The 25,419-nt window shown below is 44.9% G+C and overlaps 1 protein-coding gene across 4 annotated transcripts in view; it reads left to right on the top strand.

The window, feature by feature from the left end:
* Positions 1–1,636: 1,636 nt before the first annotated feature.
* Positions 1,637–25,419, top strand: part of Tm9sf4 (transmembrane 9 superfamily member 4) — a 41,824-nt gene continuing 18,041 nt past the window's right edge. Inside the window, exons 1-7 of one of the 4 annotated variants that reach the window (XM_075962547.1) lie at positions 1,637–1,892; positions 15,330–15,443; positions 17,002–17,101; positions 21,969–22,137; positions 22,237–22,369; positions 23,611–23,734; positions 25,234–25,352. In XM_075962547.1, the coding sequence (XP_075818662.1) occupies positions 1,878–1,892; positions 15,330–15,443; positions 17,002–17,101; positions 21,969–22,137; positions 22,237–22,369; positions 23,611–23,734; positions 25,234–25,352 (774 nt within the window). In that variant the 5' untranslated portion in view covers positions 1,637–1,877. Of the gene's footprint in view, positions 1,893–2,622; positions 2,775–15,326; positions 15,444–17,001; positions 17,102–21,968; positions 22,138–22,236; positions 22,370–23,610; positions 23,735–25,233; positions 25,353–25,419 lie in introns of those variants that run through there. The other 3 variants (XM_075962550.1, XM_075962549.1, XM_075962548.1) reach the window with 3 other exon arrangements.

Consider the following 25,419-nt stretch of genomic DNA (forward strand, 5'->3'; position numbering starts at 1 on the left):
TGCAGAAAGCAAATTATTATAGAAAATAAATTAGGTACAAGACTGTGGACTCACCAAGATAGGATAGATATGGAGTATTTTCTCTAAATTTGTCAAATGCAAATGGACTAGACATTGTTGATGTATTTATTGTCTGTAGTTATTGTATATAGTTTTCTTATATTAGTTATAGCCTTTTTATTTTAGACAAAAGGGGGAAATGTAGTGATATTTTATTTGTATTTTAATAAATAAAGCTTGCCTGAAGATCAGAAACTAAAACAGCCATACTGGTCAATGATACAGAGCAGGCAGTGGTGGCACACACCTTTAATCCCAGTAGCCACACTAGTTAGCCAAAGAAACTGGGCAGTAGTCGTGTATGCCTTTAATCCCAGCACTAGAGAGGAATATAAAACAGGAGGAGACCCATCTCAGCTCAGTCTCATTCTGACGACATTGTGGTCTGAGGTAGAGGTAAGAGCCAGTGGCTGACTGCTTTGCTTTTCTGACCTTCAGGTTGAACACCAATTTCTTTCTCTGATTTTTATTATTCATGATAGATGCTCATACAAGGATGAGAAGGCTGTTAGTAGACATTTATGTAGAAGAACCTACCAGAGTGGTGGTTGACCACAGTGGTGGTCGGAATTCAACTGTTCCCTGCCAAGATGCAGAACGTGATAACTAAAACCCTCAGCTGTTGTAAACAGTACTAAGAGCCGTAGCATTCAGCAAGGCTAAGTGGTTTCCCCCCACCCCAGCTCTCTCTCTCTTTCTCTTGTTTAGGCTGGACTAAAACTTACCAGTGCAGGCCCCACCCCCGCCAGCCCTTTTTAAACCAATACTAGAAACTAACAATGAAAACTAACCAGGACATGTTAATCCCAAGATGAGAGGAGAAAGACCACTGACCCAAATTATCATGGCCAAAGTAATCAAAGCAAGCCTTTTTTTTTTTTTTTTTTTAAATCGTGTATACTGGTTGTCTCTCCCTAAAATTGGGGTTCAAGAGATCAGCACTGGAGACCGGGCACAAGAGATCAGTTCAGGAGTGGGGGCTTCCAAATGGAGGAGCTGGCAAACAGGTGGGTTACAGAAGCGGAACACGGGCATAACAAGTTGACTGTATCAACTTTCTCAAACAACAGCAAAAGATGTCTTCGCAAAAGATGCCGTTCCGGCTAAGTATTTTCAGCGAGTCATTTAACAGTGTATTGTTTGAGGGACCTACCATCTGCGGGAAGGAATGTACATGATCATATAATGACAGTTATTTATCGAATACTTCCTGTGTACGATCCGTGAATACTCAGCATAAATCAGTTATGAAAGTAATCTAGAAATCTGCCCCATTTTAGAGACGACAAAAAGCCAGGGTAAGGTGAAAGAAAATCCCTACCGTCATAGGGATTACAGCCGATTACTATTATTAGTATTAGAGAATATATAATAGTCAAGTAAATATCTAAACACATAATTACAAATTACTTGGAATCCAGCTGCTGTCAGAGAGGGTTTACCAAGCCTTCTGTCTCACAATTAAGGTCTCGGGTAACCCTAGCAACGGGTCTTTCTGCCAATAGTAAAGATGGCATCCAGAGAGCGCGCCTGTTTCTACACACCCCAATTACCCACAATGCAAAAGGAGTGGGGGGAGGAGCACTGTCTGCCAGGAGTTAATATGGCTCCAATAGTTACATCGTATTCTCTCTTTACCTGCTCAGAGACCTCACTGTTAAGACAAGTCTTCCAAGGAGAAATTAAGTCTCCTTTACCTCCTCACTAGTGCGACTACAAAAGCAACTGAAGCGAAGCGACCCCCTTGTGGAGTTACAGTCCGTACCCACGGAAGCACCACTTCCGCTGACGTCATCACGGCGACACGTGGATCCAAGATGGCGGCGGCGATGGTGAGTGAAGGAGACTCCGGGAACCGGAGCTGGAGCAGGGCCCCCTGGCTAGCCCAGGACCTTCCGGCACCCCATGCCTGGTCCCCAGCCTCCTTCAGAACCCCTGCTCGGGTTGCCCTTCACTGGGTTGGCCCCTCACAAAATCCCTTTCGCCAGCATTGGCTTCCACCTAGACTTGTCAGGGCCTGGAGTTTTAGGGGAGGTGCCGCTTGGAAAGAAGACCTCAAATAGTGTCTCCGCGGTTCTCGTTTCGGCTTTCGTTCCCGCCCCCTTGTCACCCCTATTTCCCAATTTTCACCTCCTGGCCTTGTCTCATTCCCCGTTATCTCTACCTTCGCTCCTCCTCCTCACGTTCAGACCCAGCTCTCCCCATATTCCCATCATCTTGACCAGTCTGCGGATGCTGCCTCGCTTCGGACCACCTCTTAGCCCAAGCCCTGTCCTTAAATGCACCCACAGCTGTTCCCATAACGCAACCCGCTTGTTTGCTGCTCTACCAGGGCACCTCATTCCCATCTTTCATCCCCAGGTCCTTTCCTCCTGCCTTCCTGTCAAAACTTATTATCTCTCCTAAAGTGCTTTTATCCAATTGGCTCTTAAACTTCACCGTGCATGGAAATCTTAGGTTGTGGATGGGGAGGCATGTTAAAATGCAGTTTCCTGAGCTTCACCCCCAAAGAGTGCAGTTCCTTAGGGTTAGGCAGTGCTCAAGAATCAACACTTTCCCAAGCAGTCCTGTGATTTTAATGGAGGAAGAACCTGTACAGCTGTTTAAAAACACCTCCGGCCCCTACCTGTCCGCGTCCCTTTCCCATGCCGTACAGCTCCTTATAGATGAAGACTCGCTGTCACGAAGCTGACTGGACTTAAGGCTCTTTATGGGTGAGATGGGTGAGGTGACAGCTGTGTCTGGAGGGTGGGTCACAACTTGCTGGCTTCTATTATGGAACCACAGAATTGAGTTTTGGAAGAACTGGCTTTTCTCTGAGAAATTCAGCTCAAATTCTGTTAGCCAAGGAATAAGAACCGAGGTGAAATTTCCTGGGTGGCCCTGTATATTCTTCCTCAGAAGATAAAATTTTATTTCATCCTGATAGTGAATGACAAGAAAGACCCAAAGAACAAGCTTGTGACATTTGACTCCACCAAAGGAAAACTCTTGCTTAAGCTGTGTGCTGTTGGTTTTCTCTAAACAGGGTCAGGTTAATCAACTGACAGGATTCCCTGCTGTTAGCAAATTGCTAACTTAATTGTTTTTTTAAAACAGTTTTCTTTTTTATAAACCGAGAAGTCAGGTAAAAGATTTCATGGCTTGGGGGAGTGTAGCTCATTGGTAGAGCCCTTGCTGAGCCTACACAAGAGCCAGGGTTTGTTCTCTGGCACTGTTTTGGGGGAAAATGTTTCAAAGCTTTAGCTGGTTTCTGTGGCCTCAGGCTTCAGTCTGAATCAATGAAGTGGGGACAAATCCTCAGGGTGGAAAGTTGAACCCGTTTTCTCCTTTGCCTCATTCAGAACAAGGCTGATGGGAAGACAGGAAGTCACACCCTTTCTTGCCCATAGAGAGTTCAATAAAGTGATATTTATGGCACTACACTGGGAAGTTTCTGTCCTGTACAGAGTTTTAAGAGTTTATAAGTTAGCAATATGTGTTTCTAGTATGTATTTTATTTAATCAGCAAATATTTGAGAGCCCAGTCAGTGCATGGAACCAGGTGTATAGTTGTCAGAGGGTCAGGGTCCCACCCTTGTGGAGCTTCTTTCGTTTGCAGAAACCTACAGTGAGGCAGACAGAGAAATAGTGAAAATGGAGAGTGTGCTGTATGCTGCGGCCAGTTTTAAAGGCACACAAAAAGCTGCATGTTTAGTGAGGAGACACAGGGCAAGTTTGTGCAGAGGTGTATGTGGAGTCACAGGTAGATGGGAATTTGGTCTGTGCCAAGCATGTTACTACACACTGAAGTCAGAACTGTCCCCACGCCTTCATACACGTAAGCTATTTTGCAACCATTTTGGGTGGGGCATATAGATCTATTTTGGGGTGGATCAGCTTCTGAGGCAAGTCATGCTGAGAGGAACTTAGCTAGTGGACTCGGTGGCTATGTGAACAGGCTGGGACTTGAGGAAGCTGTTTACTTTGAAAGTTAAGAGTTGTAGATATTACAGTTCAAGGGCTTTCCCCCTCCCTCTTACTGTCATGAATGGCTCTTCCCCAATTGTACAGGTGCTGCCCAAGTCTGCTAAGCACAACAGTGTTTCCTGAATCTGCAGAGTTAAGACTTCTGGCTATAGAGAAAGGAGGCCAGGAGTTTGTCTTCTGCCCTGGATTAGACCACCCTATAAAGTTACAGGATGGAATTCATCTGGCTGGGTCAGAATTGAGAAGCAGGCTCATATCTCATTACAGGAAGCTACTCTTGGGAATATTTTAATGGAACTTGGGAAATGCCCATTGAGTACATTCATAGGCATATAATATTCTATTTTCCTTATATAGTGCCTGCCTCACACTGTATTAGCTTTTATTATAGTTTTATCTCTATGGATATGATTCATATAGCACAAAATCGCCCCTTATTAAAAGATCTTTTTAAATTTTATGTGTTTGTCTGTGTGCATGTATGTGCACCGTGTGCATGCCTGGTGCCTGGGGAAACCAGAAGAGATGACTGGAACTGGAGCTCCAGATGGTTGTGAGCCACCTTGTAGGTTCAGGGAAGCAAAGCCAGATCCTCCGCGGGAGCAGTGAGTGCTTCTAACACTGAGCCCTTTTAAAGTTCACAGTTCGTGGGGTCTGGCGTATTTAGAGGATCACTGTGTAATTCCAGAACATTTTCATCAATCTACAAAGAAGCATTCATAGCTCCTCCTAGTCTCCGGCAGCCCCTGATTTCCTGTCTCTGAGGCTTTACCTTCCCTCATTTCATATAAAGAGAATGTACAGTATGTGGTGTTTCTTACCTAACTGCTTTACTTTTCCATGCACTTTCAAAGTTCATCCATGTTGTGTGTAACATTCCTAGTACTTTATTCTTTCTAAATGGCTAAACCGTTGTGCTGTATGGATAGACCACAGTCTCTCTATCCCTTAGCTGCTGGAATAATCCCGCTGTGAACTTTGTGTGCATCTTTACATAGCGTGTTTCAGTGTTCCAGGATACATGCCTGGGAGTAGAGGTCCTGGGCCGGTTTATTCTAGTTTGAAGGCTTTTGTTCCATGTAGGGCAGAGTAATAAGCTGACTGACACCAGGTCGGAGCCAATAGAGGTGGTGCTGATAGGGCAGCTGGATGGAAGCGGAGCAGGAGGCAGGCAGCTCCTCTGACTCAGTTTCATGTGGTGGCAGCTGCTGTCTCCTTTGGGCTTTCAGAGCATCAGTCACACTGGAGAAGGAGGCAAAAGCTTGGCTTATTGTAGTACAGGCATTGATTTCATGTGTGGCCTGGCAAATGGATTTGGCTTTCTTGGTCTGTTTATGTAGATGTCATATGTGGCATTAAAACTTGAACTTCAGCTGGGGGTGGTAGTACATGCCATTAATCCCAGCACTGAGGAGGCAGAGGCAGGTGCATTTCTGAGAGTTCTGCCAGCCTGGCCTACATAGGGAGTTCCAGGCGAGAAAGAGATTGCCTTGAGAAAAACTGGACTTGATGGATTTCTGAGTTCAGGTGGAATGCTCTGCACCGAGCGCTCACATCAAAGCTGCTTTTGCTAGTGAACTGTGCAGTTGAATTTGTTTGTACCAATCACCGTTCTTGTGCTCCCTCCCCTCCAGGGTGTTGTGTTGGGGATATTTTCTGTCTGCTTCCTTGAGTTGCTCACCTGGGACATATTCTGCATGAACCACTGTATCCTGGGAACTGAGTGTCTATACCAAGCCTTGGTTAATGTGTTTCTCCAAGCAGTCTCTTTTAAAGAAGGCCCTCAGCCCCCAGGAAATGCAGAGGAGATGGTATTTAGTTGCCTCTTGGTCTCTGTTTTACAACTTGAACAAAAGGTCTCCTTTGATCTTGGAATTAAAGAAGTGGGTTACAGAATGTTGTAGAAGGTTGAGTTTTGATCTCTGGGCACTGGCAGAGAGGTGGGAAGGACCCAGGATGGAGCAGAGCCATCTGGCCACGGATGGTAGGGGCCACTGCCTTATGCTGCTTTGATCCCTGAACCATTTGCTGTCACTCACTATTGTTTCCCAGGAGTGGGGGACACCCAAGACTTTCTCAATTCCACCTCATTCCTCTTCATTGCTTCCTCTGTGCCATCCAATATGTCCAGTACGATTTCTCACCCACATCCGCTGCCGTAAGCTGACAGAGCCTCCCAGGGTGTAAAAGCAGGGGGTAGAATTACTTTTGTGACTGGGCAAACTTCTTGCCTCTGGAAGCCTGTTATTTTTTTTTCTTACTATTTTCATTGTGGTGAAATAGATGTAAAATTTGCACAAGTTCAGGACGTTCTCTACATTCGGTGTTGCCGCAGCACCTCCTCCAGCCATCTCCAGAGCTTACCCACCGTCCCATACTGAATCTAGTCCCATATTTGGAAGTGGGGATGAGACTCCTCAAAAGAATTATTGTAATAGTGATCTGAGTGCCTAGCGCTTTGTAGCCAGCATCCCAGGGTTGAAGTGTTGTTGGCCTTCCTTGTCTGGGCCTACCGTCTCCCGACCTGGGAGCGCCCCGAGGGCAGGGAAGAGCAGTCATTTCACCTGGACTTCCTCCTTCCTGACAGGCCTCCCTAACCCTCTCCACCTCCTCCAGAAGGTTTTTAGTCTTGCTTTGTTTCTGTTTAGCTGTCGTGTCTCTGTTCTGAAGTAAAGGCTGCATTTTTAGTTGCTAGTGGCTAATTTAGCTCTGAGTATTTTGTTATTTTCATGTAGCTGGGTGAGTTCTTTAGCTTCTTGGGGGTCTTGGTGAGTGATCTGTAGTTGTCGTTAGCCTCGTTCACCTGTGGTTGAATTCTTAGGGAGCTTTAACTAATTAGATAATTGATTTCAGTTAACCGTTGGCAAACAATGCCTTGATAGCCTCCCTACCCCCACCCCTGTGCCTCAGTTCCTTAATCTGGGGAGTAGTCCCTGACCTTAAAGTGGTGCTGCGTGCAGAGAGGAAGAACAAGATAGCAGGCTCCAGTGTGCCCTGAGAAAGGCGCTGCTGCTTATGCAGGACTGCACAGAAATGGCCTGTTCAAGATTGGTCCTAGCTGTGTGGCTAGGTGATGCTATTTATAGGAGAAGCTGGAGAAGCAGAGAGCTCCAAAAAGGAAGAGGTTAACATCTGGTCACAGAAATGCTATTGGATGAACAATTTTCACTTCTAGGAGAAACTCCCTGTTTTCTTTGGGAGAGGTTAACTGTCCACAGCTTTCAAAAGGGCAAAATTGGCAGGCTGAATATTTTTTTTCCTAGTACCCTTTCCTTAGGTTGCTATGGGTCGGGGGGTGGGGAGTTTGCCGGTTGCTTCTGAACATCCAGACCCCAAGAATTTAAAAAACAAAACAAAACAGGAAAAACTGATTCTTGGGTCCCTTGAGCTTTTCAACTTTCCAGGTCACTGGTACTTTTGCCAGGGGTGGAGTGTTAGATTACCTGCAGAGAGTTCTCGATTGCCATTATCTGGTTCCTGACAGGCTGCTCCTACAGTCTTGTGATGCTGTGGAATGGACTGAGACAAAAGTCAGGGCTAGATGGATGATGGCGCAGTGGTAAGAAGACTTGTTCTCGGTGGGTGCCATCCGTGATTCCAGTTCCTGCTCCAGGAGAGCCTGTGCCTTCTCTGACTTCAGGAACCAGGCAGACATGTGGTGTACAGATACATGTGCAGGCAAACACTCACTCGTAAAATCTAATAATAATTTTAACAAAAGACCAAAGAACAAGACAGAAATTTCCCAATATACAGGGATTCACCATCCTCTCAAGCTTTGGGACCCATAAACTGCTAAGTCTTCAAGCCTTCTTAAATCGGGCAACATCCTAATATTAGGACTTTTGACATTAGGATATGTAGCTCTTATCAGCATTTTGTGGGAGTTTACAGGACTCTCCCAAGGTTAGAATTGCTGATTTAGTTATCACCTGAAAACCTAGTGATCAAATTTTCTGTTTCTGGACATTTCGTATGTCTCCCATCTAGGTAATTTTACAGGCAGTGCATTTCCTTCCCTTAAAATGTAAATGTAAGCCAGGCAGTGGTGGTGCACACCTTTAACCCCAACACTCGGAAGCAGAGGCAGGCAGATCTCTGTGAGTTCGAGCCCAGAGCAAATTCCAGGATAGCCAAGATTATACCAAGAAATGCAATCTCAAAAAACAAAACAGAGAAAAATATATATATATATATGAATATATTACTGGGAATGTTGCTCAGTTAGTAAAATGCTGACCTAGCAAGCATTAGGCTCTAGGTTCCATCTCTGTCCAGCACTGCATAATCTGATCATAGTACTGCATACCTGTAATCTTAGCATCGGGATAATGAAGATAGGAGAACAGAAGTTCAAAGTTTCCTGTCTATATAGCAAGTTCAAGGTCACATATGAGACTCGTCTTAGGTTTTTAAAAAATTTGTATGTATCATTGTGTATAATGCTGATCCATGTATATGGGAAAGTGTATATGAAAATATAAAAATATGGCACAGCACCAAAGCTACAGAGAAACCTTGTCTCGAAAAAAACAAAAATAAAATTAAAAAAATATGAAGAAACACATAATCAATATGTACAGTTTTAATTTGTTAATTTTTAAAAAACCTGTATAAATTACTTGGCTTTGCAAGCTTGGCAACCTGAGTCCAGTCCCTGGAATCCAAGTAAGGATGGAAGAAGAAAACTGACTTTACAGTTGTCTTCTGACCTCTACACACCCTGTAGCATATAAGCACAGATGGCGTGCACACCGCAGACACACAATAACAATAAAGGAAAAAATAGAAAAGCTGGATAAGTCACTTGGCATTTTTGTAATACTTTATGCATATATAATTTTTACTTTTAAAACCTTATTATAGGTTGGTTGTGGTAGTATATGCCCTTAATCTTTGTACTGGGGTCGGGGGTGCAAAGGCAATTGAATCTCTGAGTTTAAGACGAACCTAGTCTACATAGGGAGTTCCAGGCCAGCCAATACTACATAGTAAGACCCTGTCTCAAAACAGTAAAAGCCCAGCTTGCTGTAATGATTCCAGCAAACAGCAGCTTAGATATTGTCACTTATCACCAAGCTTCACCAGATGTCATCACATTGCCACATCCTTTCACCTCCAGCTAGCTAGTTCCTTCTGGCATATTAATCTATACTTCATAGTACAAATCACTCTTGTGACCTTTAGCTTTGTGTAAACTTTTGCCCTTGTTACAGTGACAACAATGGTATAGGACAGTTCTGTTAGCCCAAGTTTCCTCACATTGGTCAAGGGAGTGGTGCAATCAGGCCCTTGTTCCCACAGCCAAACCTCCACTAATCTGATTTCTGTCTCTGTAAATTTCCTTTGCTGGGCATTCCATGGAAACGGAGTCGTGTGTTATTTAAATGTCTGCATTTGGCTTCTGTTACTTAGGATAGTGTTTTCTGGGTTATTCCTTCTTGTGGTGTTTATTGGTTGTTTTTTGTTTTTGTTTTTGCTCATAGATGTAGTGTTTTTTCTGCTTTTGCTAACGATTAGACTTTTGAGTTGTTTTCAGTTTTCAACTATAGTAGTTCCCCCAGTCTGAGAGTGTGTGTGTTCCAAGCCCTCTGAGGAGATGCTTGGAATCCAGCCGGGATGGAACTCTGTGTTTTCACTATTTTGTGTATTAGGAATTGAACCTAGGGTATGTTCGAGGCAAATGCTATGCCCAGACCTCCTCTTTTGAGACAGAGTCTTATTAAGTTGTGCAAGCTGGCTTTGAATTCACTCTGTAGCCAAGCAGGCCTTGAGTTTGGTGATTTCCTGCCTCGGCCTTTTAGGTAACTAAATTATAGGCCTGTGTTAACTGGGTGTTGCTGCCTCCTTGAGTTGTAAGAGCTTTTTATGCATCCTGAACCAGTCCCCTCTACCTACATCACTCACAAAGATTTTCCTGTCCATGGCCTAGACGTGTACAATTTTTTATTTTTATGAAATTTATTAATTTAAATGGGTCATATTTTTGGTGGCATCTCTAAAACATCTTCATTTAACTTAAAGTGACAGTTTCTTCTAGGAATTTTAGTTTCAGCTTTTTTTTTTCATCTGTTGTTCATTTTGAATTTGTTATTTTTGTGAATGGTCTAATGTTACTTATGAATATGGTTACCACATAGTTAAAGCTTTTGTTTCTCTTGCCAGTGTTTTGTAATTTTCAATAAATAAGCCCTTAAAATTCGTTTTCATGTACCTAGACATGGGTAGTGCTTGCCTGTATTCTGGCATCTCAAAGGCTGAAGCAGGACAAGTACCATGAGTTTGAGGCCAGCCCAGACTACATAGAGGCCACCCTGTCTCGAACCAAAACAAAATGCTATTTGTTTTCCCTTTTTTTTCTTTATTATCTGTAATGTTGTAGCTTGTGTTGACAATGCTTGGCAAGTACTTTACCACTCCACTGCATTCAGCCCAAAGTCCTTTCTGATCTGTTCTTAGGGCTGGAGAGGTGTCAGCAGTGCAGAGCACTTGACTGCCCTTCAGAGGACCCGGGTTTGGCTTCCAGCACCACATGGTGATTATAACTCCAGTTCCCGGGGTTCCAATACCTTTAGACCTTCTCAGGCTCCCACACACATGATATACATACACTCATTTGTACGTGTATGCATATAATAAGTATTTTTAATATATATTAAATATTTTTCAATACCAAGTAGAACCATGTTTTAATTTATTTTTGAGTTGCTTATAGCCAATATATAGAAATACAATTATTTTTTATATATCAATCTGATAGTCTGTGCTTGTCCTCAGCTTGTTTAATTCTAGTTATTGTATAGATTTCTTAGAGTGTTCTAGATGCAAGATTATATGATCTATAAATAAAAGCATTTGTTACTTAATTTTTCAGTTTGGATGTGTTTCAATTTCAATTTTCTTTCTTTCATGTGCTGGTTTATACCATAGAAGAATAGACATGGCAAGAATGTGTATCCTCTTTTGTTCCTGATCTTAAGGGAACTTAGCATTTAGTTTTTCACCATTAAGTGTGATGATTGCCTGTGGGTTTTCATAGCTGCCCTTTGACTGGGGAAGTTCCTTTTTAGTTATGCTTTAAGTTGTTTTGATAACTGTTGAATTTTGTGAACTGCCTTTTCTGTGTTAGTTGTGATGCTGACTTTTTTTCCTGATGCTACCTCTGTGACATGCGGTAGTAATTGACGAGCGAGAAGGCCTTCCTCGCATTCTTGGGATAAGTCAAACACCACCACATTCTATAGTCCAGAATGACCTCAGCTCATTCTGTTCTGCCTCCAAACTGCTGGGATTACAGGTCTAATTTACCATACCTAGCTGAGGTGGGTTTTGTGCTATTAATTGCAGAACACTTTCTTAAGGATATTTCCGTCTGTGTTCGTGCTAAAATAGTTTTTTCCTTTTTGATTACTTTGATTTTGGCACATACTTAAAAGGGGGGGGGGGCAGGGTCTCATTGTATATTCGTGGCTGGCCTCGAACTTGCTATGTGGACCAGAAGCCTCAAACTCACAGAGATCTACCTGCCTCTGCTTCTGGAGTGCTGGGATTAAAGATGTGCCACCAAACACACTGGTATGTGCTTTCACACATTTAAACAGGCAAGAATGGGCTATTCATATATAAACTAGGATCATTTTTGTATACCTAAGAACTTGTGTTGGCAGTACTTGAGAGTAGCTCTGTCTCTCACGTTGCTAATTCTCTGCTCAAAGATGATCCAGTTTATCTCCATCTAGCATACTCTTTGTTTTGTTCTGTTTAGAGACGGAGCTTACTTATTTATTCATGTGTACACATTTGCATCTATGTGAGTGCATGTACACAATGTGTTTTGTATGCAGATGCCCAAGACGCCAGAGGGCATTGGAACGCCTGGAACTTGAGATACAGGCTGTGTAAGCCTTCTGACGTGGGTGCTAGGAACTGACCCCATGTCCTTTGCAAGAGCACTAAGTCTTATTAACCACTGAACATCTCTCTACTACCACGACTCCCTTTTTAGAGATGGGATTTTGCTATGTTGCTTAGAGGTTGGTCTTGAACTCATAGGCTCAAGTAATCCTCTTGTCTCAGCAGCCTCCCGAGTAATTGGGATTACAGGCACGTGCCACAGCTCCCACCCCCGAGTTATGAAATGGGAATACAGGCTTATACATGAGAAGAACCTAAAACTGTGCCTGGCACATATTGGCATTTAGTAAATATTAGCTGTTGTCATCAGCATCATACATTTTAATATATGATGCTGACCAGGCTATAGACCAGGCTGGCCTTGATCTTGGAGATCCACCTGCTTCTGCCTCCTGAGTGCTGGGATCAAAAGCATGCAGCACCATCAGCCTGCTCATCATCTTATATTAAAACTCACCTGCCTCAACAGAGCACACAAATTCCATCATATTTGGGTTGCAAGACCTGGGATAAGTTATTGTTTGAGGGAGGGGAGTGAGTTGAGATGGGATCTCACATAGCCCAGGCTGGCCTAGAACTCACTGTGTAGCTGAGGATAACCTTAAACATCCATCTATTCCTCCTACCTCTGTCTCCCAAGTGCTAGGATTAGATGCTGGAATCAAACCCAGGGCTCTGAGCATACTAGGCATGCACACTCCTTCTAGCCCACAGTCACAGCCTCCAAGTTAGTCCATCTCTCTGTCTCAGATTAACTGGAGATCCACAGCACAATGGTGCAGAAGTGGACAGGTAGCCGCTGTGAGATAAGCAGTGAGGGAGAGGTGCTTAGCACAGCAGCTAGGTAAACAGTTGCCATGTCTGTGCATTCTGTGTTCTTCACAGGTGTTAATGACTCTGGTTCCTTGTTGCTTTTTAATGTTGCTTTCCTGCTGGCTTGAGCATGAATCTCACTGTTTATTTTTGGGTTTTGTTTGTTTGGGGGAGGAGGGAGGGCTTCATTGGTTTGAGACTTTGGAACCAAAGTGAATTGAAGTCTTCCGGGATTTACTTTTCATTCTTCTGCAACCTGAGGTCTCAAGGGAGCCTTCTGCTGCCCTGGGCAGTGTTCTCAGTTAGATCTAGAGATTCTGTTTCTGAAGGAGATAGAACTAAAGTAACTTCTTAGATTTAATTGGCCTGATAAACTTAGAAGATTTTAATCCTCTGTCCGTGCTTCGAGTCACTTATCAGATAAGGCTAAAGGCTTATCAGGCTTCTTAGGAGGAAATCCAGAACACGTTTTCTTTACATTAACAGAAACAGTGATCTTGGTGCCTTACATGTGAGACTAGCGACTTGGGACTGGAGAGATGGCGCAGTCACTAAAATGCTTGCCGTGCAAGCATGAGGACCCTGAACTCAGGTTCCCAGCACCCACACAGAAAGTGAGCAGGCCCAGCCAGCACTGCATACCTGAGCTGGTCTAGCTTAATCCGTGAGCTTTAGGTTCAGTGAGAGATCATCTCTAAGAAAAGATGGGGAACAATTGAGAAGTCATCAGATGTTACACATATGTACACACATGTACATATATGAAAAAAAGTTACTAAAAAGAGTAGTTGGGACTAGAGAGATGGCTCAGCAGTTGAGAGATCTGTGGTTCATTTCCTAGCACCCACATGGCAGATTACAACTGTATGTAACTCTAGTTCCAGTGGTTCCAACACTCTCTTCTGGCCTCCACTGGCATCAGGCACACATGTGGTGCAGAGATGTATATACAGGCAAACACCCATATAATAATAATAGTAGTAGTGGTGGTGGTGGTGGTAGTAGTAGTAGTAGTAGTAGTAGTAGTAGTAGTAGTAGTAGTGACATAGAGGTCAGTAAGTGGCTCCAACCCCACTTCCCTTACGTGAATTTCTTATAAAAATGAGGAGACAGAAACGTTGGGCCATAACTGCTTAGCTGAGGGGTAGGCTACAATGCCCTGCCAATATTTGAGGCCCCCAAATTTAATGCCTTCTCTGAATATGATAGCCACCTCCCTATTGATTGTCAGGATACACTTTTAAACCTGACCGGGGAGAATTAGAGACCCATACTTCCTGCTTCCCAGTTGACTCTAGGACACTCCTCCTCACTCCCACAGGAACAGTTCTTCACTCTTACTGCTAGGCAGAATTTACTCTGATTCGCCAGGCCCAGGGCATAACCAGAGTGTCTGTGCTTCTAAGAAACTTCTAAAAATGCTTCTGCCGGTGCTCTCCACAGATCTCACTTTGTATGTGAGCATCTAGATACCCTTTAAACATACTGAAAGTAGGAAACTGACTCCCAGAGATTCAGATGGTCCATAATCTGGATGAAGCTAGGTATTGTGGTTTAGTCCTAGCGCATAGGAAGCAAGCAGATCTCTCAAGTCCAGCCCTGTCGACATAATGAGTTCCAGGTCAGCCAGAGTTAATGCAGTGAGACCCAAATAAAAACAATGGTAATAATAATCTGGCATTGGTAGGACTGTTTGGTTTGGTTTGGTTTGGTTTGGTTTGGTTTGGTTTGGTTTGGTTTGGTTTGGGGAAGAGGTTTGAGATAGAGTTTCTCTATATAGCCCTAACTGTCCTGAACCTCGCTTTGTAGACCAGACTGGTTTTGAATTCACAAAGATTACCTGACTCTGTCTCTTGAATGCTAGGATTAAAGGCATGTGCTAACATGTCCCCCACTCCTCAATCTCATGCAGTACAGGTTGGTCTGGAACTTGGCATCTTCCTGCCTCTAATTAGAATTGTGGGTGTACATTATCACACCTGGCTAACTGTATTTCTAAAGTGATGTAAATATATAATTGTATATAAAACGTTAGAAAGAACATAAACAGAAGAAGGGGGAAAAGCCTATCCATCCATTTAGCATTCTGGTAAATGTCCTTCCTTGTATATTTTGATAGAGTTGCCTCATCTTTCTTAACATGTCTAGAAACAGTCCAGAGCCTGGAGAGATGGTTCAGTGGGTAGGAGGGCTTGTGCTCTTCCAGAGGGCTTTCAAACTTTTAAAAAAATCTTAGGAATAGAATTGCTGGGGATTCTAGGAAATCTAGCCAAGTTGCTATCTGCATATGCCCCAGTTTGAAGTCTGCCCACCATATCAGCACAGAGTGGCATTTTAATATCTCAGACTAGCAGTAGTGCCAAGTCTATTTTCCTTCCAGATAGTAATTGCTTGACCCATCTTGTCCCATTTCTGGAAGTGCAGAGTCTTGTTCCTTGAAGCATTTTGGGAAGCAACTTTACAAGGGCATCAGGCCTCCCAGAACAGAGGTGACACTGGCCAGTGCAAGCAGATTTGAAGATTCCCACTTAATCTGCCCTGCAGGAAAGTTCACTTCTCTCTCTCCCCAGCAGGTTTGGTGGCCAAGGTTCCTGCTGCTTCTCTGTCTCACATGTAAAACAAGCACCTTCTATGTCCCTGGAGTTGCACCAATCAACTTCCACCAAAACGACCCGGTAGAGATCAAGGTGAGTGAGTGCTTCGACCATAGGAGCACCTGTGCCCAGCAGCCTGACTAGAGGACTGTGTTGAGCTGTTCATGTCCATCCTGGACTTATAGAGAACACGGACAGACAAGGGCCAGCTCCCCTGGGAAAAAGAGGGTTGACTCCATACTACGTGGCTGCCTACAGTTCTGCCTTTTCATTGTCCCTCTCTGCCTCTGGGTCTCTGTCTCCTCACTCTCACTTTTTCTGTGGTGTGTCATACGCCACTGCACCCATCTGTGTGTTACTCTGCTTGCTTCCTTCTGTGACTTCTCTGCCTCCCTTTCTCATCTGCTCCATCATCTTTCATGGCCAGCTGTTCAGATGTCTGTGTTGTAAGAAGCTCTCTTCCTTATACCTTGCAGGAAAAACAAGAGTAACATTTCCTGAGGGTTATTACATGCTACGCATTGGGCTCTGCTTAGGTCAAGATGCCCCCATGAACCTTCTGAGGGAAATTTTGGTTTACGGATTTTCTGTGTGTTTCACAGATACGGAAACTATTGCACAAAGAAGTGAGCCCACTGGTCACATGCAGAGAAATGCAAACACTGACACCAAGTGAGAGTCACGATATGAGCACATGGCACCTAGTGGGGCACCTTGCCAACTCAGCTATGTTTCTAGATTGTCTCTCTGTCTCTATTCCTGTCTCTCCTCTCTCTTTCCTTTCTTTTTACTCCTCCTTTCCTCTTTTCTTTCTTGGTTTTACTCTGTAACTTGAGTTCACTCTCCTGCTGTCTCAGTCTTGATCAGTTTCCCATCGTAGAGGTTGTAAAGGGTTTCTATGTTTTTCCTCTTTGGTCGTTTGTTTAGCAGACATTAAATGAACATCTTATGAGCAATGCTGTGCTCATAAGTGGGAAAAACTGATTTTTAAAGACATAGGGAAGACCAGGGTGTGGTGACTGGTGGCTCACACTAGTGATGAAAGCACTGAGAATTGTGGATTCAAGGCCAGCCTGAGCTACAGAGAAAGACACTGTCGCAAATAAAAAATAAAATAAAATAAAAATAAAACTTAATATACAATAATTGCAGAGAAAGTTGAAATGGAATGATGAGGACTTCATTTAAATACAGTGGGTATGGAAGGGCTCATGGGTTGAGACCTAGATAGGAGAAAGCATCAGATGAGCACAGAGGGGCTCAGAGAGGAATGGCAGGGGGAAGGCCTGAGGTAAGAGAGCTATAGGCTCAAGGAACTGAAAGGACAGGGCTACATGGGTTTCAATTGAGGCACAGACCTCTTGGTTCTAAAGCCTCCTGCAGAAGGGCACTCAAGTGACATCTCGTCCAAGAGCAGCCACATGTTTACGACTCAGTGAGTATTGGATCTCACTGTGGCTTTAAACTAGATCGGTGTGCTGTCTACAGCAAAATCCAGAATAGTGGGCTGTACAGGAGTGGCGTGCAGTGAGCTTGCCTATTGGGTGATAGTGCTAAGTGTGCTAAAGACATCTGAGTGCCAAGGAGTCTTCTTGGAACAGCCTTCTGTTTCTGGTGCATTGAAGAATAACGACTTCTCTCCTTCCTGCAGGCTGTGAAGCTTACCAGCTCTCGGACCCAACTTCCTTACGAGTACTACTCATTGCCTTTCTGCCAGCCCAACAAGATAACCTACAAGGCAGAGAATCTGGGTAAGCCTCTCGTACTGCTTCTGCCTGTCTCACAGGAACCTGGCATGGTTTTCATAGTAGCTGCCTTACCTAACACTTGCTATGTGCTAGACACTGTTGTATATATTTATGTACAACATTGTTTGTGTTAGCTTAGTGAGTCATACTGGCCCTGCAGAGGTAGTGATTTTGTGTCTGTTTGTAGACTGACTTGACTTTGGTTATACTGTTAGGTAATAGCTAACCTGGGCTTTACTAGCTTTCAGAGTGAGAGCGCTCAACTTCTAACCATAGCAGCTTTCCCTTGGTTTCTAGATAGCCCTTTCTTTTCTAGTGGCTTCTATTACTCACTCTGCCCTTATCCTGCTTTTGGTGTGTATTGATCAGAGATTGACATTAGGTGTCTTCCTGGATTGCTCTTCACAGTATTTATTGGGACATGGTTTCTTTCTTGAACCTGAAGCTCACTGATTTGGTTGGTTAGACTGGCTATCCAGGTTGCTCTGGGGATTCCTGTCTCTGTTCCCTAGTGCTGGGATCACAGACAGGTCAACACATCCACCCAGTATTTATATAGGTATTAAGGAGCTGATCCCATTGAACCATCTCCCTAGATCATTGCTCTACCTTTAATTAAAAGGTTGATGTTAAATATTGTATTATATATGAAATTCTCAAAAAATAAAAGAATAGAAAAGTCTGGGCAGTAGTGATGCGCTCCTTTAATCCCAGCACTTGAGAGGCAAAAGCAGGTGGATCTCTGAGCTTGAGGCCAGCCTGGTCTACATAGTGAGTTCCAGGACAGCCAGGCCTACACAGTGAAACCCTGTCTCAAAAAAGAAAAGAAAAGAAAAAAAGAGTGATTATCTTTGCCTCGAAGCAAGCGAAAACATTGACATTCTTGCTAAGCCAAGCAAGACTTACTCAGAAAGTGTGTAAAATGCCCTGCACAGTGTCTGGCACAAGAGGTAAATAGCAGCCATGATTCTAGGTTAAATATTCTCCCACTGGAGGTACCTTTTCAGGACAGTTGCTTGTGCTTCCTCTCTGCCTGTAAGTCCTAGAGAAGCAAGCAGACAGACACTCCTTGAACCTCAGAGGCCTCAGCAGATTTCCCTGTTATGTCTTAGCAAAGAGAAGGAAGACAATTGTTCTCTAAAGGTTTGTTTTATTTATTCATATGTGCTTATTTGTGTGAGTGTATGTGATGTGTATGTGAGTAAGTACACTTGGAGGCCAGAAGAGATGCCTCAGAGCTGGTGTTACAGGCGTTTTGTGGTACACCTGGCTTATCATGTGGGTGCTGAGATGTGAAGTCCAGTTCTCAGGACTGTGCAGCAAGTGCTGTTTCTGTTTTCTGCAGAGCCATCTCTTTGTTCCCTCTTTTTTTTTTGAGATAAGATTTCTAACGAGGAATCCGACATGTTGCCTATTGCCCAAACTGTCCTTAAACCTATGATCCTCCTGCTTCAACCTTTTGAGTGCTGGGATCTGAATTCCAATCCTCATGATCATGCAGCAGTTGCTAACTGCCTAGATATGGGGTGCCATAAGAAAGGTGCTGGGGATCAAACGTAGGAACTTGGGTATGCTGGTATGCTGGGCAAGTGCTCTCCACTGAGCTACACCCTAGCCTTTGGGAATTGGTTCTTTTAAATGTTTTTTTATTGGCATATATTGTTTAGTCACATCATGGCTTCTGGTTCATTGTTAAAAGGTGACAGGCCTGCTGTCTGAGCTACTTGAGAGGCTCAGCAGGAGGACAGCTTGAGCTTGGGAGTTTGAAAACAACCTGGGTCCATAGTGAGCCCCTGTCTCAAAAAACAAAAAAAGATGGGGGAGGGATGATTTAGCTAGGCATGATGGCCCATGCCTTTAGTCACAGCACTCCAGAGGCAGAGACAGGTGTATCTCTAGGAGTTCAAGGCCAGCCTGGTCTACATAGTAAATTTCAGATTAGCCAAGGCAATATAGTGAGACCCTGTCCCAAAAGAAAGAGGAATATTTATGTATTTTTTAGAAATGAGGCATGCTAGACCAGGATGTCCTCTTTCCCCTTTTTCTTCCCCAAGACAGGGTTTCTCTGTGTATGTAGCCTTAGCTGTCCTGGAACAGAGATCCACCTGCCCCTGCCTCCTGAGTCCTGGGAATAAAGGTGTGCACTGCTACCACCCAGCACCTTCTTTTTTAATTCAATTTACTTTCCAAACTTAAGAAGTGACACAGCCTTACTCTGTGTGTGGCCTCTTTTCTCTACAGTCCCTCCTCTCTTCAGCTCCTTATTGGCTTGCAAATAAATGAACAGTAGGACATGGTGTAAGGAAAGAGCCCACTCCTGAAACTAAGGTTTCTCTCCCGCCCGCCAGTTCTCCAATAACCACTCTGAGGCTTAATATTAATTACAAACTGTTTGGTCTGTTAACTCAGGCTGAGTATTAACTAGCTCTTACAACTAAATTAACTCATTTCCATTAGTCTATATTTTACCACAAGGCTTGTGACTTGTTACCTCACATCTTACTTCCCCAGGGGCTGTTGGCATCTTCCTGACTCCACCTTCTTTCTTCCTGTATCTTTGCTTAGATATCCCTCCTGACTCTATTCTGCCTGGCTATTGGCCAAATTGGGTTCTTTATTAACCAGTGGTAATAAAACACATTCACAGCATACAGAGGAGCATCCCACTTTAACTCTGGGGATCATGTTGAACTACTGTCTCTAGTCCTGGTTGTCTATAAAATGCCATTTCAGCTGTGGGCTATGCAGATGTCCTGTTGATATCCTCACGCTCTGTTCACCACTGATCCCAGACTTACAGGCTCATGTGCACTGTCAGGCATCTGATAGCACCTGAGGAATAGAGGCCTTCACCCTCTTCACTCTCTTCCTTTTCCTCTCCTGGATGGCCGTGCCATACTCAAGATATCACGTAGGGCTGCTACCTTGCATGGCTACCTTCTGTCTCTGATACGGTAAAGTTTGTGGCTCTACCACTTCTCACTTATCTACCAACAGCTCATAGCATCCAACTGCCTGACCTTAGAAACCAGAGTGTCTTCCCTTCCTTATCCATAGTACCCAGTAAGCAGCTGGTTCCCACAGTTTTACCACCTTCACTGCTCTTGAATCTGTGTGCTATGATGGTGGCCGCCCCACACACTCTTCCTGTGTTTGTCCTTACTTCTTGACTGGTGCCATTACTCCAGCCAGATTTTTGCATCCCTTTTTCTGCACAAAGCAGTCAGAGTGATCTTTCTGTGATCATTACTGCAGACAGGTGATGTCTTCTCTATTCGTATTGGAACCCCTCATGAACTTCTTTGCTTTCTGGACAGAGTATGTGCTCATCCTAAGGCCAGCCCAACCCATCTCTTACCCATCTCTCCAACTCTCCCAAGTCACTCCCAGACATTGCTTTGCCACACACAGGTAATCTTAAAGTCTCTGCCCCCAAGCAGCCTTGCTTTTATCTAAATTGCCTGGTTAATACTGTCCCTCCTCCAAGCCCTACCTGATCACTTGAGATTTCCCTGGATCTACTCTCCATGACATCAGTTACACAGTACATTTTCACTCTGCTATTTCATCAGTCTCTTTCACACTAGATCTTAGGGTCATAAGTTCTACAAATATGTCTGTTCAACGTTGTGTCTTCAGGCCTGGCACATAGCCAGTTCCCGGTAAGCGTTGGATAATGAATGAGTAAGTGAGTAGATAAGGCATGTTGAGTGTAGCAAGTAGATCCACTGGCATATGTTGGACCGAGTACTTGTGGAGGTGGTAGTCCTGCCTGTTGGCATGGTGTGTCTCCTTCAGCCTGCCCCAGTTTCATATCATTACTGTTGAACTAATGAGCAGCTCTGAGTGAAAACACAGTGGGTCTAGTTGATGCTTCCCAGCTGCTCAGTGCCTGTGAGTATAACATTTGGCTTCAGGTTCCTCGGGGGAAACAGGCATGAAGTGCCAGTGCATTGAGTGTAGTAGGTGTTGGCTCAGAGAGCTCCCTGGTAGTAGGGGGGTCAGACCTACACAAATTAACATGCTGCAAAGTAACATCACTGACGTAGAGGAGCTGCACAGAGATAGAAGGTCTTGGGTAGGAGGCCAGCTGGCTGCAGAGGTGATGCCAATGTTGCAAATGATGTTCTTTGTCTCCTGCCTGATCTGTGCCTGGGAGTGAATTAACCCCTCAGTTCTCAGTATATCTGTAAGGAGAATATTAACTGCTGTCTCATTTTCTGGAGGAGAGAATTGAAGCTCTGTAAAGTGACATGCACAGACTAAGCTGGTAAGTATCAGGCAGGGTGAGTTAGCAGGTAGCCTAGAGTTAGAATATTTTCTTCAATGTACAGAGGGGGGACAGGAGGGAGTGGCAAGCTCCAGGCTGACAGGGTCAGCAAAAGCTGCTTGGGGGCAGAGACTTTGAGATTACCTGTGTGTGGCAAAGCAGTGTCTGGGAGTGACCTGGGAGAGTTGGAGAGATGGGTAAGAGATGGGTTGGGCTGGCCTTAGGGTAGAGCACACACTATGTGATCTTTGTCCAGAAAGCTAAGGAGTTCATGAGGGGTTCCAATAGGGATAGAGAAGACATCACCTGTCTGCAGTTATGGAATCAGGAAGGGGAGTGTGGGGCAAGACACACCAGGCATAGGATGCCACCCAGGACTCTAGAGATACGGGAGGATGTGGAGCATCTACCAGCAATGGAACACAGAGTAGAGAGGGTAGCGGAACAGTTGAAACAGGTGGGGCAGAGCCTGACAGCGGGTCTGTGGCACTGTGACATCCTTGGAGCTCCATTTTGTCCTGCTGTCTACAGCCCTGTGACTGCTGACCTCAGCCACCACAGGGCTGAAGCTCTGAGCTCCATCTGTCTCTCTTATGGCAGGAGAGGTGCTGAGAGGGGACCGGATTGTGAACACCCCTTTCCAGGTTCTCATGAACAGTGAGAAGAAGTGTGAAGTTCTCTGTGGCCAGTCCGGCAAGCCAGTGACCTTGACAGTGGAGCAGAGCAGGCTGGTGGCTGAGCGCATCACAGAAGACTACTACGTTCACCTGTAAGTTACCCGCTGCTCCCTGCTGGCCTTGAGCTCAGCCCAGGGAGGACCTGGTGGGAGTGTGGTCCTGAGAGACTGAGTGAGGCCTTGGGTTTCTAGCATTGCTGACAACCTGCCTGTGGCCACCCGGCTGGAGCTCTATTCCAACAACCGTGACAGTGATGACAAGAAGAAAGAAAAAGATGTGCAGTTTGAACATGGCTACCGACTTGGCTTCACGGATGTCAATAAGGTAGAGTAGTGTCTGGCATGTTCAGAGGACTGGGTCAACAGGTTGCAAGTAAAGGTGCTTATTCCCAACTGATGACTTAGGTTCAATCCCTAGTACCCACAAGGCCGAAGGAGAGAACTGACTCCCACAAGCTGTCCTCTAGCCATCACATGTGCTAAAGTGTGTGTGTGTGTGTGTGTGTTTAAATGAGGGTCAACCAGAACACATTTCTGCCAGTGCCTCATGGTAGATAGCCTGTGAGAATTCTGTGGCTTTGGACTGGCTCCAGCATACACTATAAAGAGATAAAAGTATAGTCGCTAAAATATTAGATTCTGTTTCTGTAAGATTAAAACTAGAAAAGGAACCTAGAAGTTGTAAAGTGTGTAGGAGAGAAGACCACATGATGATCAAGATTACACTGAAGGTTCCCTGGGCTGAATCCTGCAGCCACCATTTACTAGTGATCTAAGAGTTCTTGGTCCAGTTTCTATCTTGAAACAGTGATACTTACATGGTTTTGAAAATCAGTCTCTGTGTACACTTCATGACACAACTCCTGGTGGTAAGCTGGTAATGAATGACATAGATTATAGTTGTGTCCTCTTCATCCGATTTCCCAGGGAGTAAAAGGCTGACATTCCTTTGTTTGCATAGAGGGTTAGGGTTAGCCTTGTCCTGATTTGGAGAAAACTGATGGTGTGAGGCCCTGAGTCGTGTTGCTTTTCACTAGCTAGGGAGCCGTTGTACATTTGGGGCTTTGTGAAGGCCTTAGAAAAGAGTGGAGTAGAGGAAGGAGAGCATTCCAGTTGCTACAAACAGAGGTACAGGATAGGAACTGCCTGTGAGGAAGGGACAGGCTAAAGAGCCCAGGTGAGCTAATGTGACAATTGGTAAGGCAGAGGGTGAGCAGGACAAGAATAGAATATGTATGAAAATGCCATAATGAAACCATTATTTTGTGTGCTGGCTTTGGAGAGAGAGAGAGAGAGAGAGAGAGAGAGAGAGAGAGAGAGAGAGAGAGAGAGAGAGAGAGAGAGAGAGAGAGGACGGACACAATGACAGCCAGGCCGGCCAAGGAGACTTATCTACTGAGCCCCAGGAAGTCACAGTGGGTGTCAGAGCAAGAGTGCAATATGACCAGAGGAAGGCTGGTCAACCTTGCGGACTGGACAGAGGAAGGCTCTAGTTGCTTGGAGTGGGCTCCCTGAATAACTTTCTGCTTTGCTAGCTATTTCTTATTCTCTCTTTCTCTGCTTTAGATCTACCTGCACAATCACCTCTCGTTCATCCTTTATTACCACCGGGAGGACATGGAAGAGGACCAGGAGCACACATACCGCGTCGTCCGCTTCGAGGTGATTCCCCAGAGCATCAGGCTGGAGGGTGAGTGGGGAGGTAGCACCAGAGGGGCAGGGCTGGATGGGCCTGGGCTTCCATACACAGGATAGGATCTTCTCACAGTCTCACCCCGCTACCAGCTGATAGGCCCACTTGTGGCACATAGGTTTATCCCCAGAAGGCCACTGTACCCCAGGAGAGCAAGTTGTGAATGAGGGAGAGTTGTATCTGCTGTCTTGTGGACTGGGTACCATGTAAGCCTACCACCTTCCAACAACTCCAGGAGGTTGGAGGTGATTATAGATGAGGAACCAGAGGCTCGAGAGGTTAGTGACTTGGCCGAGGACTTCGTTGAGCCTCTTTCCAAGAACCAGTCTGCCTGGTTGAAGAACAAGGGATGATGGTACAGAGAAAGCAGTTGTGGTTTACTTTGTCTCCTTCTATGTGGGTGATAGACTGAAATTGCCCAAGGTCGGCAATAGGCCAGGAGTTAAGAGCTTAGCGCAGTCCTGATGGCCACACAGGATTTGATGGAACTTGGATTTTTTTGTTCTTCCACTGCTGCTGCCTTCTCTTTCCTTCTTTTTTTTTTTTTTTTTTTTTTTTTTTTGAGTCAGGGTCTTTCTATGTAACCCTGGTTGTCCTGGAACTCACTATGTAGACCAGCAGGATGGCCTCAAGCTCACAAAGATCTGCCTCTCTATCTGGAGTGCTGGAATTTAAGGCTTGCATCACTCCGCCTTGTCTCACCACACAGCCCAGACTGACCTTGAACCCGTGGATCCTCCTGCCTCTGCCTTTTCTTTTCACGTGCTAGGAGTCAAACCTAGGGTCTCACATATTCTGGGCAAGTGCTCCACTGAGCTCTGTCTCTAACCTGCCTCCCAGCCTTTGTCCACAATGGTGATTTTCTGCCTTCTTGAAAAAGTATGGATCATGACTTCCCACGTGAAGCAGTCATAAAGCGTGAGGCCTGAGCTGTAAGGACTGTCCTTCCTCTCCTGTGGATGTCATAAGCACAGTTCATTTACAGATGATTTTTTAAAAGGTCTCCTACATCCTCGGTGGTTCCATTCCGTCTTTTTCTTGGCAGCACACACAGCACTGACCCATGGTTGGTGTTTGTATGTTGTTTGACTAGATGAGGCAATGACTGACAGCACACAAATGAGGGAATGGAAGGGGAAGGCGTAGGCTTGGCGGGCTTGCTAAAGTAATGAAGATGACTGAGTCCGTGAGCAAGCAGAGGGAGCCGCAGGGATGCAAGCTGAGTGGGCCTGATTGGATGGTGAATGAGTGAGTGTGTGTTTGGGTTCAATGTAGAAATGGAGGGAATTAGACTCAGATCCTTCTCTCCCTCCCTCCCTCCCCCATGTATATACCTTTTTACTCCTGAAGGCCCTTGGAAAAACCAGGGCTCCAGGGAGTCAGTTACCTCTTGTGTTCCCAACCTCCATTCAACCCTGAGACGCCTGCAGAACAGCCCTGCCTGGGGGAATAGCACTGGCCACTGTGAGAGCAGACTGGGTCTCTGTCTCTCACAGACCTCAAAACAGATGAGAAGAGTTCATGTATACTACCTGAGGGTACCAACTCCTCGCCCCAAGAAATTGACCCCACTAAGGAGAATCAGCTGTACTTCACCTACTCTGTGCACTGGGAGGTGAGACCGAGTGCCTGCTCTGGCCAGGGAAGGAGGGCTTGCTCTGGGCTGGGGTTCTCTGACCAAC

The sequence above is a fragment of the Microtus pennsylvanicus genome, chromosome 2, assembly GCF_037038515.1.
Source record: "Microtus pennsylvanicus isolate mMicPen1 chromosome 2, mMicPen1.hap1, whole genome shotgun sequence".
In the NCBI taxonomy this organism is placed as follows: Eukaryota; Metazoa; Chordata; class Mammalia; order Rodentia; family Cricetidae; genus Microtus; species Microtus pennsylvanicus.